General features: G+C 40.2%; 1 protein-coding gene across 4 annotated transcripts in view; it reads left to right on the top strand.

Moving 5' to 3' along the window:
- LOC135710518 (uncharacterized) overlaps window positions 1–20478 on the top strand; it is a 47339-nt gene that overhangs the window by 20767 nt on the left and 6094 nt on the right. For 3 of the 4 annotated variants that reach the window (XM_065233220.1, XM_065233292.1, XM_065233147.1), the window contains exons 3-4: window positions 10687–10865; window positions 10939–15389. In XM_065233220.1, the coding sequence (XP_065089292.1) occupies window positions 10687–10865; window positions 10939–15389 (4630 nt within the window). Of the gene's footprint in view, window positions 1–5505; window positions 5573–10686; window positions 10866–10938; window positions 15390–20478 lie in introns of those variants that run through there. The other variant, XM_065233355.1, reaches the window with a different exon arrangement.

Genomic DNA, 20478 nt, shown 5'->3' with positions numbered 1-20478 from the left:
TCAACACGAATGAGGCTGGCGAGCTGTATGTTGTTTGGAACGAGAGCTACGCGCCTGCCATAGCTGGCCCACAGCGACTCACGACGAGCATTTGAATCCGATCAGTAAGATCTTCCTCCTTCGTCGGTGAATCGAGGGCTCTTGAGGGCAGCCTTTTTTTTTGTTGTGTACTCGAGAAAAATGTATAATGGTACGTGGCGAAAGCACTGCTGCTGTTGCTGCTGATGACGACCGACCACACACGGTGATTGAATAAGCATCGTTTGGTGAGACCGGATGGAATTCGATTTTGAATCTGTGTTAGGGAAAGCGCTTTTTGCAGGCAATCAGTGATAATTTTGATCACCATTGCAACAGTTGGACATTTGTGAAATTTTCAATAGTGACGTATTGAACATTGATAAAGTGTTCAGATCCGTAGAAAAATTTCCAATCGATGGGCTTGTTTAGAAATAAAATCCATCCGCTATTGACAGAGTTATAAGTGGTCGAAACCTGTCCAGTTTCGATCTTCGTATTTTTAAATTGCACCCCCAATATGTTGCCGAATTACGTAATCCTACGTAAAAAAGAACTGACTACGTGTGCGATTTTCCAGTTACTTACATTGAAAGCGATGAGCAAAGCAACGACGAAAAGATCCACAGCCAGCATTTCTTTCCAAGCGTGCTTCTTTTTCATTTTCGTTTCTTGCTAATAGTCTAGCTAGGCGTTATAGAAATAAAGCGGTGAACACGTTGCATGAGAGAAACAAAACTCGAGTTCAGATATTTCGAATTATAAATGTGCTATTTTATTGGTTACTAGCTGAGTGTGCCCGGTCTTGCTCGGGATTCAATATTAGCTTGAGTTTATGCGCCGATTAAAAAAAGCATGCCATTACATCTCCTTATACCTCCACATGCCAAATTTCTGTTTCATTTGTATGGGAGCCCCCCCCCCCCCCTACAGAAGAGGGAGGGATCTCGAACCATCATAATAACCTTTCCCGGCCCCAAAAACCCCTGCATACAAATTTTCACGCCAATCGGTTAAGTAATTTCAAAGTCATATTGGTTAAACAGACAGACAGACAGAAATTCATTTATATATATATAGATTTTCAACCAGTCCGTCAATTGCCGGCAAGCGCTTCCAATAACTTGATATTACGTACATTTGAAATTCAGCATATTTGTAGTTTTGTGTCAAAATTTCAGTTCAATTGATCATAACAAAACAGAGTTGCAACATGCCAAAGTTGGCAAGTTCGTATAAAAATCGGTCTATTATCCTTCATTGTCGTTCATATGTCGAGTCTTATAAAATTGTACGAACTTCGTGGTACTTCTACGATATTAAAGAAATTCCTATGAATTTCAAAAAACTCCGAACTTCAGGGAAGTCCTAAGATCTTGAAAAAAGTCCTTCGAACTTCGGGGAAGTCCCATGAAATTCAGGCAATACAAACTTCAATGAACTCTTCAGGAAAGACCTTAACGCTTCAGAGAAGTTCTACGAACTTTTGGGAGTTTCTATGAACTTCAGCAGTCAGTCTTTTTAATACTAAGAGTTATTAAACCAGCGTTGTTTATGAAATCTTTCAATCATATGATTTTGAAATCATGGTGCAATCAAAATTACGCTAAATAAGATCCTTGATCGTTGACAATTTGCGGAAAATTTAAACAAACTGGAAATCCGTAAAATTGTTAGAAGCAAAAGTTTGTTTAAAGAGTCCTCATTCATATCACATTTCGCAATTTCACCTTGCCGATGCAATTTCACCCGTTGGCTAAAAGTCTCAATAATAAATTTAAAAAAAATATCAGTCAGCTATGATACGACGAAGTAGCGCGGCTCCCTACTAGCTTCTTTACAGCAAACAATCAGATAAAGATTTCACGGGCATTCACAAGAACCTTAATACCTAATTTGGTTTGTAAAATTCCGCATTGCACGAAGAATGATGGTACAAGGTTTCACTTTATTTTATTTTTTTATTAAAAATTGTTTTTTGACGTAGAACTACCTCTTTGTCGACTATACTGGGGTGCAAATCAAAAAATATGTGTGGTGAAGGAGTAACGCTTGTAACTTTGTCATTTCTAGATGAAATTAAAATCCAAATACGCCAATCGATAGGATATTACATTACAAACCTGTTGAAATAAATATTTTTCCAATTTTTTTGTAATCAAACTTTTGAAAATGTACAAATGATAATTTTATCACTGATTTCATGAAATAAGCCTTTTTCCCAAACCCAGTCATCATAAACGAATACCACTTGGTTGCACATCATTCTGCTTGAGCCTGAAAAGATATAAATCAGCGCTGCTCTCATGCCTCTGCTCATTACCGCTTCGGACGGCGTGGCACTAGGTCCTGCATCAAGCAGGACTAGGTCAGCGGCTAATGGTGGATCACGGCGTGTCCACCACAATGAGGAATGAGACTTGAAAAAACGTGCATGTAAAGGAATGAGACTTGAAAAAACGTGCATGTAAAACCCCCTCCCGCTTAACAACCACCTCCCCCCCCCCCCCCCCTAAACAATAACCCGAAAAAGACTGTATGGACAAATGGACTTTGACGATCATTTTTTTTTTTCGGGAAATAAATTTTATGCAAACCCTAATAATGTATGAACAATTAATTTTTTACATGCAGAGCCAACATTTCCAAAAAAAATTGCCTAATAGGAGACATACACTCGATGAATTACCAGCAACTGACTGTTAAACATATCTGCTGCCTCTATCTTTGCAATTATATTAACATCCAAAGTCCATCCTATTTTACATATTCTGCACAAAAGAAACTTTCTGCTCCGCCCATTCATAAAAAACTGTGGGAAAGCCTATCAGGTTCTGAACCGGAAAAGATATAAAACAGCGCTGCTGTCATGTCTTTGCTCATTGTCGCTTCGGACGGCGTGGCACTTGGTCCTGCAATAAGCAGGACCAAATCAGCGGCTAAAGGTGGATCACGGCGTGACCACAATGAGCAAAGGAATGTATGTAAACACCCTCCCCCTTTCACAACAGCCTCTCCCCCTTCCCCCTTCATAACAATCTCTCCCCCCCCCCTCAACAACCTCTCCTACCCCCCCCCCCCCACTCATCAACAACCTTTCCTAACCCCCCCCCCCCCACTCATCAACAACCTTTCCTAACACCTCCCCCCCACTCATCAACAATCTCTCCCCCCCCCCCCCCTCAAATCCCACACATGAGTTGTTGCAATATGATCAACAAATCAATATCTATAATAGCCTTGTTAACTCTGAAATCATGGATATATTTGAAGTTTTCTGCTCAATAGGCCCAAAATGGCCGATTAGGCCCAATGAGCTGGATTACCGAGGTGAAGCAATCACTCACACAACCACTGTACGATACACGCAAGTACACGCAAGTAGTGACGTCACTACTTGCGTTTACGTTGATTTTTTGGTTTACTAATACAACCCTATTTCACGATCTGCTTCACCTCTCTCTGTAACTCATTGGATTAGGCCGAAGTACGAAGTATTTCTCTACCTTACAAGGTTTTTAAAACCAGGACATTTTTAAATCATTGACCAGGAAAACCAGGAATTTCAACATGGAAATTCACTTGCCACCCTGGTAGTTGGTTATTTCTGCTCAGTGGTTCCAAAAACAGAAAGTCACATTGACGAAGAGGTCTCTAAGATTTAGCTGTGCCAGCAATGTTAAACAGCCGATATCACTTGTAAGCAGATCTCTAGCAAACATATGTAGCTTATGCGACCGTCCGTCTCGCCTCTATTCGATGCTCAGGAGACGGTAACGCTTTTCGTACGGTGGCAGGTTCGTCGGGTCACGCCAACTGAGAAAACGAAGAGCGTATCTTAAAAACTTCCGTTGAACGGATTCAATTCTAGCGATCCAGTTAGGGTAAACGCTCCTATAGTTGCGGTACGTTAGAAGCGTTAGGTTCCTATAGTTGTGTATGGAGACTCCATACACAACTATAGGAACCTAACGCTTCTAACGTACCGCAACTATAGGAGCGTTTCCCCTAGCATGGAAAGGAAAATATAGAACCGAACTTGACTCCAATAAAGACCGCACAAGTGAGCAGTAAAGAGAGGCATTGCGGATCACAGAACTTGTCGGCAATTTTGAAAATAAAACCCAATTGATGATTAGCTCGAGGAATAATATCATTGTACTGAATTCTGAATGTGAGTCCGTAATCCAGGATAGCACCGAGATCCTTTGTTGTATACGAGCATGACATCGTCCGAAGAGGACATTCAACGATGATTTGTCCGTTTTTTTCGATGTTACGATGAATTATGTTACATTTTTCGATGCTTAGACTAATCAAATTTCTAAAGCACCAGCCAGCAAAAATACATAACATATTCTGCAGATCTCAACAGTCCACACCCATTGACGAGACGCGGAGTATCTTCAGCTTTTCAAGCAAAATATCATGGTCCATCGTGTCAAATGACGGCAGTATCGACTTGCCATCCAGAATCGGCCAAATTTTCCATAGTAAATTTTTGTTCGCCCCTCCCTAGCTCGAAACCTGGCTATTCCCTTGATTTTAATGCTTGTAATTCGATATCTTCCCTTCACACAAAATCACGGCCTCCCTGTTCGGTAATTTTTTACTGGGTTTTTGAACAGCTGAAAAAGTCAGTAAACTTAAAAAAATTGTATAAAAGTGATTTTTTCTTGAAATTTATACAGACTGTGTTCTTATTACATTTATTTGATGATAAAAATAAAATATGTTAAAATTGTTCGTTGCATTACGTGTGACCGTTATTTTCAGTTTACTGACTTTTTCAGCTGTTTGAAAACCCAGTAAAAAATTACTGACCCCAGTAAAATAATCTCTGTGTGTTGGCTTGGGATAACATTTAAACGCAGCTAGGGTTGATCATCAAATTAGTAAAGCATTCACTAGTATGTAACGCTTAGGGGACAGCAAAAAACATGCTTGACACATCGGGAAACCGAAATTGAACCAGCCTGAAGCCGCCGTTCTCACAACATACAATTTTATGAATATTCTTCATCAATGCATCGAAAAAGAAGAAATCTATTTAAATAGGATTATGACGACAGTTGCGTTTGGGGTGATGTTCGAATACAACATACCCCAGCAGAACAACAGGCTCTCAGAAAACTCTTTTTGTTGTGTGTCTCGTCGCGTCTCTCATACATAGAGCGTACGATACGAAAGGTGGGCATTGAAATTTGTTATCACTACTAGTGAGTCGCTAGTTCAATCATCTTCATTATCAGCATATATAAGCTAAATCGAATGTGATCCTTTCGATTCTGGTTTTATTTTGTTATCATTTAAAAACGAAACATTAAAAAAAGGGAACGAAGACAAAAAGATAACCTTTCCTATTGCACCACATTGCGAAAACCTTGACTTGACTGGACTGAAACCGAACGGGACCGAGTGAATCCGAAAAAAGCAGCCTGTGGACTCGTGGTCGGTTGTGCGCTTTACGAATACGATGTGTTTCACTTCAGTATTCATCAAGCCATCGTGCTGTGCAGATGCTTGAATAGGATTTTAATTAGCTGTAAGCACAGTAAGTGCTGCGACTGCAGACATTATTTTGGACGTTATTCAATTTTGCGTTGATTAATTATAGCTGCTGCTTTAGCTGTCCATTTTTCATTGCTGTTTCAACTTTGATTGGGTGTATCATTTTGGGGCTGTTGAAGCTATTCGTGGCTACGAAGGTGCTGAAATTATTGTTTGATTTTAGTGAGAAAAAACGAGAGGTGAACATTTGGCTGACTCATTTAATTTTGATTTAGAGTAGACGGAAAATGTTCTTTCTAGCGAATAATGGAAAAGATAATATTGTGAAATAAACTTGGCCTGCTTCTCGGGTAGTAGCAAGCCAAAATAAAAAAAAAACAGGATTACGTAAGCCATCGAAATTCGAGCGGGCGTGGCATCAGTTTGTGTGATTGTGTGCGTGTGTATCCGGTAAAAACTGTTGGTATTGTGAACTCGTTAGGAAGTTGTTCGTTTTGCGTTGTACAGTTTTCGTAATCTTCTGCCTACGTCGGCCATCTTTGAACATCGTGTGATAGAATGCTTATTTGTGCGTACGGTTTTAGTGAAAAAATATAAAAGAAAATCATTGTACGTTACTTGATGTAACTAATAATCGTTTGATGTGCTTTAGCTTAGGAACAAAGTGTAACCTTTAATGCTCGGAACTAATAATCGTTTGATGTGTTTTAGCTAAGGAACAAAGTGTAACCTTTAAAGCTCGGCATGTTTAATTTTTCATTTTATTTGTTATTATTGATTTGAAATATAAAAGACTACAAGTTTATTTTTATGTTAGAAACGAACTGATGTTTGTTAGTTGTATCAAACTCTGTTGCGTCTTAAAACGAGCTGAAATAATGTATCCGATAATTATCGTACCAAATAACAAGCAGTAAGTGAGGTAATGCCTTGGATGTTTAACAACAGAAATTAGTACAAGACACTGAAGAAGTCTGGACATTGTATACGAAATACGCGTATCTGTCAAGGATAAGCAAATAAAGTAGTGGAATTAAATGGAAAATACTAATCCTTCTCTTTCTCATTAAACAGAATAAGCTTTTTTGTTTTTTCTGTTCTACTATATATTTTGGAAAAGGTGATCTTAAGCAAACCGCACACGTACACACTCAGCTACTTTTGCCATGTTCGGTAATTTTCTACCGAAAAAAATCGGTAAATTAAGAATTCGGTAAACAAAATGTATTTTTTATAATGTTTTACCGTAGAAATGGTAATTTGGATATTAAATTGACGAAATCCGAAAAAAATATTACAGTCCGATCTGTAAAACTAGACAATAGCCGAATTCGGTAAAAAAAAAACGCCGAACAAACTGCAAATTATTAAAACGATTACCGAACTTCTGTAAATTATTCCAGACTGTCAAATCGATAGACGTTTATGTTTGTATTTCAATTGTTAAAGTTAACCTGTGTATCGTGTGTATCAATATATTGACGTGAAGGAGAATTATTGACAATAATATTGATTATTTGAATACAAAAATATTGACAATAATTTCGGTCTGTCTGACCCTTATAGACTCGGAAACTACTGAACCGATCGGCGTGAAAATTGGTATGCAGGGGTTTTTGGGGTCGGGAAAGGTTTTTATGATGGTTCGATACCCCTCCCCCTCTGTAAGAGGGGCTTCCATACAAATGAAACAGAAATTTCTGCATAACTCGAGAACTAATCAAGCAATTGGAACCAAATTTGGAGATGAGATGTTCATAGTGGTTAGCCCCTTAGATAAGAGAGGGGGGCTACGTACAATATAGCATGCTTTTTTTTTATTCGGCGCTTACACTAAAGCTTATATTGAATCCAGAGCAAGGTCGGGCACTCAGGTAGTTGTAAATAAAATCAATCGTGTAGGGTACACTTTAAACTATTTGTATCAATGGATTATTTGAATCATCAGTTTTTCATTTTGAAGTTATGTAAGCATTCGCTAAACATTTTCACGTTCACTGGTTGGCTTTGCACGGTCTTGTTTTGCGATACCATAGAACAATAAATCTCGCATAACATTTGAAAAGGGTCTATCGTTGATCGATTATCTTCATCGACTTGTTCTTTGGTTTACCACAGCTACATAAACGAATTTCTCGTTAATCTCTCAGCATAGTTCGACAGAAGTTGATGTTAGGTTGCGCGATTGGTCGTTTTGGACAGTAAATTTGTTTCCATTAGCTACTTCGACCTAAGCGCCTATTATCGCCAAATAGAGCAGAAACGTCATTTTGGTATTAATGAGAATTCTCGGAATTACTCAAAAGTTTCCAGATAATTTTTCGAGATTTTCAGCTTTTAAGTTTTTCTGCCTTTATCCGTATGCCGAAGTGAATCAATGGTGTTTCAATATGTTTGGACGGCATTAAAACTCGTACGACAGAATTGAAATCAGGAAATAGTGGTAGATTTTTAATAGTGTCTCAACAATTTGTCATTCTTTATCAAATATAACGGTGCGCATGTAAAGGAAACATACATTTAGAAGTCTTTGCCGCAATCATTAATAGAAACATTTAATTTTTTGTTCGAAACGGTTCTAAAAAGAGAGGTAAAGTGTAGGTTGTGCTTAGTATGACTGAAATTAGATCTTAATCCTATAAAAGGAATTTTACCGTCGATCTTGTTTTCCGTGCTGAGCACCAATGCTACCGACGTAAGAGAGGCAGCTCCCACACCTGGACCCTACCTATCGACCCATCACAACTCATGAACCGGGGACCAACGGCTTTACTTCCCTTCCGAAGGAAGGCGTGATCAGAGATGTTATGCCTCGGAACATCCCGGCGGCGCCCACTGGGATTGAACCCAAGCCTGCTGGGGTGAGAGGTAATCACGCTTAGCACTACACCACCGGCGCCGCTAATATAATGAGATGTAAAGTATGTGAAATAAAAGTAATTTACTAGTCATACAACGTAAAGATAAAATAATAATGAATGTTGTCATTTTGCCTTCAAAAAATGATTGTCTAAAAACCTAAATAACATATAGTAACAACAATAATAACAGCAAGTTAAACATTATTTCGTGCAATTCCAGTGTACATATTGAAATAAACAAAATTGAGAAATTTGTTATATTATTTTGGAAAAGCTGTGTGATTAAAACAAACATGATAAAAGTTATCTGATTAAGCAGACAGTGAAATGTAAATATGGAGAGATCTACAGGTTTGAGATTGAATAAATCTTAGAGAAACTAAGTGAATCATACAGTTCTGGCTAGGGGCACGCAATAACTTTTAACTCAAACGCAGGCAACGGCTTTAAATTAATTCCATTAACTACTGCTTTAATTACATTAATTACACAATGTCGAACATTAACTACTGTTTAACTCCATTAATTACAGTTGAAATTTTGTAATTAAAGTACATTGATTACATTTTCAATACTTTCAGTTACATTAATTACGGATAGATAATTTTTATTACCGTCAGTACTACTTCAAAACGCATTAATTACTTAAAGTAGTTTTGATTGCATTTTAACTTCAACGCACCGGCTCTTTGTATTGCGTGACCCTCGAGTTCTGGTCTGTTAAGTTCAGTGTATCGCAAACGCTTAAATATATACATTATTGATCTACCATGAGATGAAAAAGTGAAGTAAGTCTAATTTGAAAGACTAAAAAATAATTCTACTTTTGTAAGCAAAGATTCAAACGTCAATTTATTGCTCGAAAACGCTTGAATTTTGATGCCGTGTACATTTTCCTGAAAAGGAATTATTTTATCCTTCAACTTTGTATCCGACTTTATTTCGATTGGAAGTGAATTTCAGCTCAAATGTGAATAATTGACCATAACAAACGATTATGCAAAGTTTTATGCAAATTGGAGAAGGTCGCGTCAGATGGCGTGGAACTGCTCACATGATGAATTTTTCGTTGACGTGTAACGTTCGCCTTATAAAAGTGCTGAAAATTGTAAGCTGATTTTTAACTTTCAATTATTATTTTTGCGAAGTCATTGACAAATATCTGCTTTTTGATTTATGTTAGCTATATTAAGCAGATAACATTAATCCAAATGGGTACAATCTGAGTCAAAAGCTATTCATCGTTGGTTTAAGATCCATACCCAATTAACATTGCAAGTTTTAGCGAGGATTTAAAGCTTGCTACAAGGCTGAATCATGGTCTACAGAACCCTCATAAAACCAATATTGTTTCTGGGGTATCGTTCATTCTTTAAACTATCATTTGCACTCGGTGAGAACGTTTTTTATAATCTTTCAGTTTCTTGCCTGATTCGTTCGTCTGCTGTCTGGTAGAGTTGACACTCGCTAAGCCATCTTTAAGCATCCAAGCATGGCTATTTTGTTACTCGCTTAAATGAAAAAAATATCTTTATAGGAACCTCAATATGGAAAAAATACCATTCCCGAACGATAACCCAAATGAAAGAATTATTCCACAAATGGTTTGGATGGAACCCCGAGCACGTCGTTTAGCTAAATAGCAATACAATTTTTTTTTGGGCATCGCACCTATCTTGGCCATGTTCCTATTTTGGCCTTATTTTGACACTATTTACATGTTTCAGATTATGGGTTGTACTAAGATTGTTGATTCAAATCGTATTCATCTGGGTGCAAATAAATATTGCCCACAACATGTATCAAAATTTGGATCTTTTTCTTTTTCTGAGGTATGACCAAAATAGGAAACTATGGCCAAAACTGGCGCACTTGCCCTTATAGATCCACTCAAAATTGATTTTGATTAAAATGACTTGAATTATTTTGAACCAATTTACATTTAGTATTACACATTTTCAATTCTTTTCTTAAAACAAGATTTATAAAACCGGGATTTTTTTAATTAAGGGAAAAACCTAGAATTTTAAAATAGAAATTCATGTGCCACCTGTTTATTACCAAAGTTGAGAAATAACTTTGTCGACAAATTTTCCTTGAGCCACCTAGGGTTGCGAAATAAAATTTCCTGTGTTAATTCAATAAATGTGAACTCAATTTTCAATTCACAAAAAGAGTATATGCAAACTAAATTTTCAATACATGCAAAAAACAAATGCGGCTCATTTATTGCTCTAAACCATTTAGGTAAACCATGAATATAATGTTGGATCAATCTGATTTTGTGTCATTACAGATAATGGGAGAAATGGAAGAACGGGAACGTATGAAGCAGGAGCTTCGCGAGAAGGTCTGTCAACAGCTGGATGAAGCTCGTGTGCTGTTGGAGCAATACCAGGGTCCCGAAGGGAAGAAAAAAATACTGAATACACAGTATAGCAAATTTGCAGACATGGTCAGTGATCCCGAGAGAAGGTAATTCAAATAAACGTTCGGTAGCATAATGGATCATTTGCATAATGTTGTTTTCCTCTTTTATCCCCTGAAGGCTGAAGTATGACACGCTGCGGAAGCTGACCTCTTCCGTTGAAATGCTGATAAGTATAACTAAAAAACCGGAGGAAAGTCCTACCCCGAAGGTGGGAAGCGGTGCAACGAGTGAATCGCAACAACAAGCCGTTGCTAATTCGAAACCGGAAGCTGAAGCTAACTCCATAGTCACAGTCAAGGCTTCCGTTGCACCAAGCGCTTTAGATACCCCGAAGGTACATGATTCTGCGCAAGCAATACCTGCGCCAGAAACACTGAAAGTCGTTGAAAATACTAGTGTAACGATTGCAAAAGAAAGTCCTGTTGAAAAGGAAGTACCCGCATTGAAGGTGGCTGTTAAACCTTCGGCGCCAGAACTACCTAAAAATGATACGCCCTGCGAGCTGCAGAAGGTACCAGCAAGAGAGGTGCTGTCCGAGGCTGTTAAAATGAAACAGCAACCCCAAATTCCTTGGAGAACTCCCACTCGATGGGAATCGTTGACGAAAAAGGTGAAAACGCAAGAGAAAAAGAGAAAGTCTGTAGAAGATTTCGCGAAACCAATCGATCACCCTAAGGAACCGGAGCGCTTGGCCCGCAAATATAAAACCAAGGTAAAGAAACGCCCAGCAGAGGAGCCACTTGTTGGTGATTTGCCATTCAAAAAACCATTCCCAATGCACCATGAACAGCCGAAACCTTTGTTCCAAAGGCGCCATCAGCTACCTCCGCAAGGTCCACCAAACTTCAATAGTAGAGATCCCAGAACGTACGGCGAATATTGCCAGCGCCGTATGCAGTTTTCGAATCAGCAGAGATTTGAAATTCAAAATCAACAGTACTTTAAACCACGACCACCGGCGCCATTACCAGTTCAAAGGCCGTCAGCAGAAGCACGTCCGTTTGTGGTCCCGACTCCCGTGGCTCCAACGAGACCGTCATTCCGACCACCAGCTCCTCCAAGGGCATCCGTACCTCCAACCGTTACCAGACAGCCCGCACCGGCACCGGTTGCTCCAAAACAGGATGCTAAGAAAACGATCAATCCCGTGTACTCTAAGGACGAACCGATTCGTCTCGGAAAGAAAGAAGCACAGAAAAAGCCAACTTTGGGGAAACCGGCTACGGTGATACCAGAAAAACCGAAAGAAGATCCCAAGAAAGACGATCAGGTTGAAAAGGTTGACAACGTTGCGCCGCAAGTTACACAAGTGGATGAACCAAAGGCGAAGACTAACTCGGATGAGAAGGAGCTGTCAAAGAACTTGATGGAATTACTGAAGGGTTTTGGTGATGAAGATAAGGTTAAACAAATTCTCGATGTGATGAACAGGAAGTCCGACGATGAGGCGGAAGAAAGTAAGAAGAAGAATGTCGAAGTCGAAGTGGACGAGACGAAGAAGGCTGAAGATGATACTAAGGAAAGCCCACCCAAGGAAATAGCAGCTACCAAAGGAAAGAAGGGAAGAACGTACAAACGAATCCGTTCGAAAGCGGTCATCGATTCTTCTTCGGAGGATGACACGGGTAAAAAGGATGAGAACAAGAAGGATAAGGCAAAGAAGCGTGGAACAGTAGGAAACAGGGAACTTAAGGCGCTGATCGACAATGCCACCGATTTTAAATCCAAGGGCTACACCCGCAGAACAGGAGCTATTATTCAGCCTGCGATGATTATTTCGGATAGTCCACCGCCGAAGCAGACAAAGAACAGAAATTCAAATGACAGATCACGTTCTGGATCGTCTGATGAAGATGTTGTTTCCGCGGATGATAAAAAGGCAGCGGAGGAGGGAGATTCATTGTTGACTGTTACGAAATCTCCACCCGCAAAGGGGAAACAAAAGAGCAAGGATGTTAATTTCGTTTACAACGACAAGACAGCAGTGCACTACAATAGCAGTTATTCGAGCAATTGTGGTCTTTGTTCGTTTAACGGTTCTGCCATTGTGGATCACTATGTGTACGAACATAAGCAATATGAAGTGTTCGTGAGCCGAGTTTCGCCGAAGATGGCCGATATCATTCGAGCAGATTTGTTCCTCACAAATGGTACCGTCACGAACGAGGGTGGTGAGGATGAGAAGATCCGGTTTAAATGCTACTTCTGCCTGACATGGAAGGAACTGAGCCGATCTGGGTGGATAGAACACGTGGCAGCTCATACTGGGGAATATCGCTATCGCTGCACAAGTTGTCCGGTGATGTCAAAGACTGAGGAACTGGAGAGTTGTTTCTACCATGAGAAGACCTGCCTGAAGCCTACGCTGGTAGTGTACAACAATATCGAGTTCCAAGATAACCACATCTATGGTTTCATCTGCAACGACTGTAATTACATTCAGATTCGTCGAGTAAATATGGAGCGCCATCTAAAGCGAGAGCACCCATCTACGGATGCTCATTGCAGTCGGTTTAGCATTGTTAACTACAAAATCGATGCTAAACCAATCATCGACGAAGATCAGGTCATGGATGACTTGGGCGCGCCAAACATGCCCACGGTCATGATACCGTTCCATCCGAAGGCTGAACCATTTGAACCGTGTGAAATTGTCAATCAGCCGTATACGGATGATGACGAAATGACGGAAGCTGAAAGCTTTCCGCCATCTGTCCCGCCACGACGAACTGATATTCGCCTGGATTCGATACATATAGGATCCGCAGGTGTATCTTGCGATTTTATTCATCAGCCATTTTCGTTCAAATTTGAAAAAGAACTGCAAGGCAATCACATCTCGTCAAGTGGTGAATCGCCAATGTCACCTGAATCGATGTCCGCCGTTGGTGAATCATCGGCATCTTCGGAAGCGGAAGCAATCATACCGACTTGGCAGATTCAATCGGTGCAAGGCGGTTTTGATTTAAACAAGGTGTTGGTCAAGCGGGAAAAGGTTCCGACTGAGTACGATTCGGATGCGAGTGACAAGACAGAAGACTTCAATATGTCCGATGGTGCGGAAGACGGACAAAAGAATGGCGAGAGCTCGAGCAATGGAGGAAATAAAGCCGGCGATGGTGAAAGTAAACAAGGGGAAGGTAATTCAGAACCCCCAGCGTCCTCTGGTGGAAGTGGTGGTGGATCATCTTCGCTTGCCAATCGAGCAGGTGGAGCGGCTGGTTCCGGTGGGGGTGACGACGGCGACGACCGCAAGAAGGAAGAGTTTCCGCTTCCGTTCAAGATCAAGGTCGAAAAGGATGAGAAGGAAAAGAAAAAGGAAGATGAATTAACTAATTCGGAAAATATCGTAATAAAAACTGAAAAACCGGACGAAGTGTCGGCGGATCCGCCACCGGCTGAAGGACATTTCGATTTTGTTGAACTTGTACTGGACAGCACTCGTATCGAGCACGTCGCTTACATAGAACATCAATCGGAAATCTTATTCCTTTGTCTTATGCCGGGATGTCAGTACATTTCCAAGAAATCGCAAGACTTCATCACTCACATTTCTCGGAAGCACAACCAGGTCGTATGGGATGGTTACTGTCACCCATGTCAGTCGCAAATAGTAATTGCGGACAATTGCACGATCAACAACGAATTGCAACATATGCTGGATGTGCACGCTAGAAGGAAAACTCCAACTCCCGAATTATCGAACATGTCAACGGGCACTCCGAATTTGCTTCGTATCAGAAGGATACCTGGCGACACTCTATCCAAGGGAGATTTGAATCCACCTCCCTTGGCACCGATTATGCCAGCTGGTGCCATCATAGCAGGGCCATCTGGAATGCCCCTTGGCCAGAAACCGATTATCATTACATCTGCGGCCACCATTGCTCCGGTAACAATGGCTGGCAACACAATCATCACGCCAACTCATACGATACCTGCTCAGATTAGACCAGTCATACAGCAGACAGCAGCCGCAACATGTCATCTACCAGCATTGGCACCTGTATCAAGCAACGCTAGCGGTAGTTCTGGTGTCAACGCTAGTGTCCCTGCGATGGCCAATCTGAAACTCAACACCGTCCGGTTGAAGCCCTGGACGAACATGGTCACTACCAAAAATCAGGAACATTGCCGCAGTATGCTCGAGGAAATTAGTCTGCTCTGTCTGTACAAGTGTATGTCCCGCTCATGTGCTTTCACCACCAACAACCGTTTCTTCATGGAGCAGCACCTACAGTTGCACGAAAACCTTCACAATGCCAATACTAGCGGACGGAAATGTTGGCTCGAATGCGCTTATTGTGATATCATAGCAGCAAACAACAATGTGCTTCTGGCACACATCGATGCCGAGCACGCCACCTGCGGGTTTCAGTGTAATTTGTGCTTCTACCGGAGTCGAGATCCTACGAACGTGGTTGTTCATCAGAAAACCTACCATCCGACGGGAAGTGTGTTGAAGAAGATCCTCATTATGCCCGACCATCTGAAGAGCTTCGGAGACGATGAATGGAAATCGATGCAGGAGTCGTTGCGGAAGAACGTCCTACCGTTGCTTTGTACTAGTGAGTATGATTTCAGTAGTTTATTTGAGGAAAGACGTTAGGGTTGAAATGTTTGATTCACAATTTTCGTAATGTTAAATTTTCCATTTTTCATACTCTAAAATGCGCCGATGATTTCTTCCTTTCGTAACGGAAGATTATTATGAAATGATCTAGATTAATGCCAGTCTCGTAGATGCCTAGGATGTATTATAGTTCCGATTTGCATTTTATATTGTTAATCAAACCTCGTGGACAAAAACTAAACATGAGAATTTTCACTTCATTCTACGTAATGTAAGGATTAGACGATCGGTGACAATTGCTTATTTTGTTTAACAACGAGACACGGAGTGAATCCATTCGATGTTTATGAATTAGATATCAGTTCAAAGAGAAATAAAGATACGAATGAGATTTTAAACTGTACTAGTTAATGAGTTTTTATTTGTTTCTATTGTATGTCCTTGAGATTCAGTTTCGGCGTACCGTTTAGGAAGGTGGCAGTAGGTACTAATTTTCATAAGACATTATAGGTAAATGCATCCCAGGCATCTGCGTTGACATTCTTCTAAATATTTTTTTAAAAATTGAAGCGTTATATTTGTAAGAACTAGAAATATATCTAGAGAAACTGGCTAATTTGATCCCAAGTAGCACTGACGCAGATGTTCGCCTTGCACTCTTTAATGTCTTTTGAAATGTAGTTCTTATTGGAATTGAGTGGACACTGGATTCAGCCCTCTTCATCAAGAGACCATATTCCAAGCACAGGGTTTTTCTAAAGAAAACTAATCGGAAAAAGATGCACTGTGATGTATCATGCTGCACAAAATGAGCGTTGTAAGTTATTGTTTACCCCAAGCTGAAGCCGTTTTCCACCCTATATCGATCAAATAGCAAGAGGTAAGTAACCGGGTCTTCTATTTTCAACTATGACGAAATCATTTCCAGTCGATGGTGGAAAATGACCCATGGCTCTCAAACTCTTTTGTAGAATATGCTCATGCGCAGCGTAAATCTATTTTTGGATTCGCAACTGCAGTCGCGAATTTTCGGCCAAGTCCCGTCATGGATTCCCCAAAAACCGAGATGGACAACAACAGGATACATACTAACACCTGTCCGAAGCAGTACATCGTTTCATGCTGCGTTCTCACCGAGGTTCACAAAATCACTAGTGAAAGCAAAATCTTTGTGTTGTCCAAGCGACAGATACAGTAGCGCTGCGCTTGAGTGGAGGTGGAAGCAACGCATAGAAAAATGAGCAAATACACAAACCTTTCCTCTGACTTCATGCTTGGCATACACAGTTGAACACACCAACTGCTCATTTGTTAATAACTTTTCACTCAGTTATTGAAATTTGTGTTTCTTTAAAGTAATTGATAGATTATGATCATAGTTTACTATAGATATGCAAAAAGTAGGTAAATCTTAACATTTTAATCAACGCTAATGATTTTTTTTGTTATTGTTATTGCTCAGCTCATACTCTGGCCGACTATCGCCCGCCCATCTGCACTTAAACTAGTTATAAACCTATGGAAATTTTGGTCGTGGCCTATGCTAGACCGTATAGCATAACGACTTTCTTCCACCAGCAGGCCTGTTGCTCCCGTAGGCAGTACCACTAGCTTCAGATTTGTATGGGATAGTAAGAGAATAAAAGAATAGAGAAGAGCGATAGAGTATTTTGTTGTTTTTTTTCTGAAAAGAGAAGAACAACAACAGCACGCCGATTTGTTGTGCTGCATGAGCTATGTCCGCTTTCATTCCCGCTCCTACAGATTACGTTCCTCTTCACGTGCTCACTCACTCAAGTATCCTGGGAACCTCCAGAGATGCAGAGGGGCAACATGAGAAACCTCCATTTGCTTGACCTGGGCCCAGGTCAAATTCCTATTGGCTTGCTTGATTTCCTTGTTGGGGTTCTGCTGCCATAAGCCCCTGTGCCTTTGCTGTGACGTACTGATTAATTTGATTCACATGCTTCACACGCTTGCCTGTGATATTGTCGGTTGTATATTATTTTCATTTTTATATTGTTTTTCGGCTGCCAGCAACAATTTCCATTGGGGATCATTTGATACGTTTGCTGCATTCCCGTGTTCCTCATTTGTTGGTTTGTATGTAATAAGAGAGATAATAGTGAAAAATAGAGAAAAAACAGAAAGTTAAGGTTAAATAATATTATAATAATTAATATTAATATTAATAATATTGATACAATACACTCGTTCCGAGAAGGGGTTCATGGTAATCTTCTTCTTCTTCAGGTTTGCTCACCACCCGGAATGAAGGCTCGGTGTGAAAGATGACGAAATAAAGCAAGAGAAATGGATAGAACCGTACAACTCTGTCAGGCCTATTCTGCGCGGCGTGTGAGGTGAGGTGACAAGCTCTCACTTGTGAAGTGACAATTGTCACCTCGGGTGAGGTGACTCTCCGTGCAAATCAAATGGAGAGTCACCTCACCCGAGGTGACAATTGTCACTTCACCATCACTTCACTGTCACTTCACCTCACAATCCACGCAGAATAGCCCTGTATGTTGTGTTTCGGTTTGAATAGTTCGAAGTCGACTAGGAGGGCTATGTCAGTTTTAGCTGGTGTTTATGTTGATCTTGATTGTGATGTAACTGTAGAATGGTGGTTTCCGATAACTGTTGGTCCACTGGGTACATGGTCGTCCCGGTAAAGATGCCGGCAACACCAGTGAACACAACACCATCACTTTTTGAATGCGTATATCTGCTTAAGTTTTTTTTGTATATTGATTTATTTGATAAGGCTCTACCGAATTAATTTTATAGAGCCGAGGATTCTTGTTCACTATACAACACATCTTAAAACTATAGTCAAAAGGTACAACACAATCTAACAAAAATAAGCCTCCTCCACCAGAAGGGGAGCCGCTTCCACTGGTTTCATTGTATGGCAGATTTGTCAACGGGGTTCAGAGCGCTTTCATTGCTGCGGACGCAAAACGTGGTCTGCACTCATACATTCATCATGAAACAATTGCTTTCTAAAGTCGACGACGCATCGACTGAAAGAACTGCTGATGAAGAACAATGAGGAGGATCACACAATTGTTGCTGCCGAGTAAACAGACGATCGCGTGACACACATTGAGAGTGGTCTGTCTTAATTCACTGACAGATTGGTTGATCTCAGAAGCCAATTTCGATCCCCGGAAGAGCTTCTCCCTTTAGCATCGACATTCCAGCGATTACGGGTAATATCAGCAGCAGTTTGTGCCTGCGTCTGTAAATACAGATCCGTTTCAATGTTGTCTTCGCCAAGCGGTTGAAAGAATTCGACCGCATTCGCGAGGGGTTCCTCGTGGTCAGGTTTTGACCAATTATAACTCTTTCAATAGCAGATGGATTTTAATTCTTAAAAAGTCAATTGGAAAATTTTCTACGAATCTGCTAAAATGAACACCAATTTTCAACCAGTTCGAGTGGCACACTCGGTACACTGAGAAAAAAGTTGTGCTATATTGCTATATTATATTCGCCGAATTTTATTACCTCGAATGCAGTGGCGTCCGAGGTGGCGTCGGCGAACCTCACTTTTTATCTGTACACCAGCTTTAAAAACGTGATATCTAGCAATAATTATCTTCAAATCGATTGCAAAATGCACATGATCTTCTAGTTTTACTTATATTTATCCATTGCAAGTATTATGTTAAGAGAGCTGGTGCACAGTTTGGTGCATTCGGGGAATTGACACACGTTGAAACTACTCTTCTGCTCGATTGGAATAACTTTTCCTATGACTTTGACAGATAATCGATTGTTCAATTTTTGACATGTCGTCTCTTTATAAATTCAGCCTCTTTAGTGGAAACTTCATTAGGGGTTTTAAGTCTTACAAACCAGCAGATTGGCTTATATGTACCACGTTTAGACTACAGAATAATAACATGTTATAATAATTATCGACAAGAAAATGTAATAGATAGGCTTACAACATGTTATAACTGCTCAGTTTGGCCAGCGTTTTAGCAAAGATGCTATCTTTGGTTTAAGCTATCTAACTGGTGTAGCTTTTAAATAAGCTGATTGGGTAGATTTGAAGAAAGAAAACAGTGGTACCCGAGCAAAGCTGCTTAACAAAATGAAAGCAAATCGATATTAAAGTTAGCTGTTCATATCAAAATGAAGACTCATTTTGATTTTAATTGCCGCGACATAAGTCTAATGCCATAGGGGAAATGGATGTAATGTAGGCCTAAATGCCCCTAATTTGGGCCCATACATAAATTCAGCTAGATAAAATTGATAAATAGTCATAATTTTAGGTCATTCCTGACTTGTCCGGGTATTATTTAAACTTTAAAGCCTTTCAGCGTGAGAAGCATGCATGCTAACCATTTACGCCAGACCCGTATTCAGTTAAATATTATGAATGCAAAATCAGTAATCAAATTGATTTAATTGAAAGCAGGATTAGTTTTCCGGTTGATTCAACAGTTTATAATTTTGCTCTCATTGTTGCTGTGTTAACCGTTAGTCCATACAAAACGAGATCAACTGGAGTAATCAATAAATGTTACATAATAACAGCAAATTTTGATTTAAATTTGATCTCCAAATTTGCTCGGGTAGGGGGAGAAGGGGCATAGTGAAAAGGTGGGGCATAGTGAGTATCCCGCAGTTTGATCCTGGAGCTCTAGCTGCATTAAACAAATCAACTGGTAGTAGGTTCAATATCATTATGATATTGATCCTACCACCAACAAACCGACATGAATCATCATAGCAAAAACAGTAAAAATTTTGACCAAAGCACACTACTGACATCTGGTTCCGTGTTCGCGGGAAATATTTAGCTAAGCCATGAGCCCGCATGTAAAATGTATGGATTGGTTCGTGTCTGATCTATTCTGGACAAATTATTTTTATCTAGATAAAAATATCCTATGGTTTTGACAGTTCGGATTACTGCACATTTAAATCGGCCGTTTACGATTTTCGGGCATAAGTCAGAATTAGGTGTCATGTCGGTTTGTCGGTGATCCTACTACCAACTAATTTGTTCCGAACGACCGGAAGTCCAAGCTGGTGCACGGGATGCTCACTATGCCCCTCTTACC

This window comes from Ochlerotatus camptorhynchus, unplaced genomic scaffold, assembly GCF_037179485.1.
Source record: "Ochlerotatus camptorhynchus isolate MF236.1 unplaced genomic scaffold, CSIRO-AGI_Acam_v1.1 ptg000003l, whole genome shotgun sequence".
Taxonomy (NCBI): Eukaryota; Metazoa; Arthropoda; class Insecta; order Diptera; family Culicidae; genus Ochlerotatus; species Ochlerotatus camptorhynchus.
This window is presented reverse-complemented; position numbering and strand designations above follow the sequence as displayed.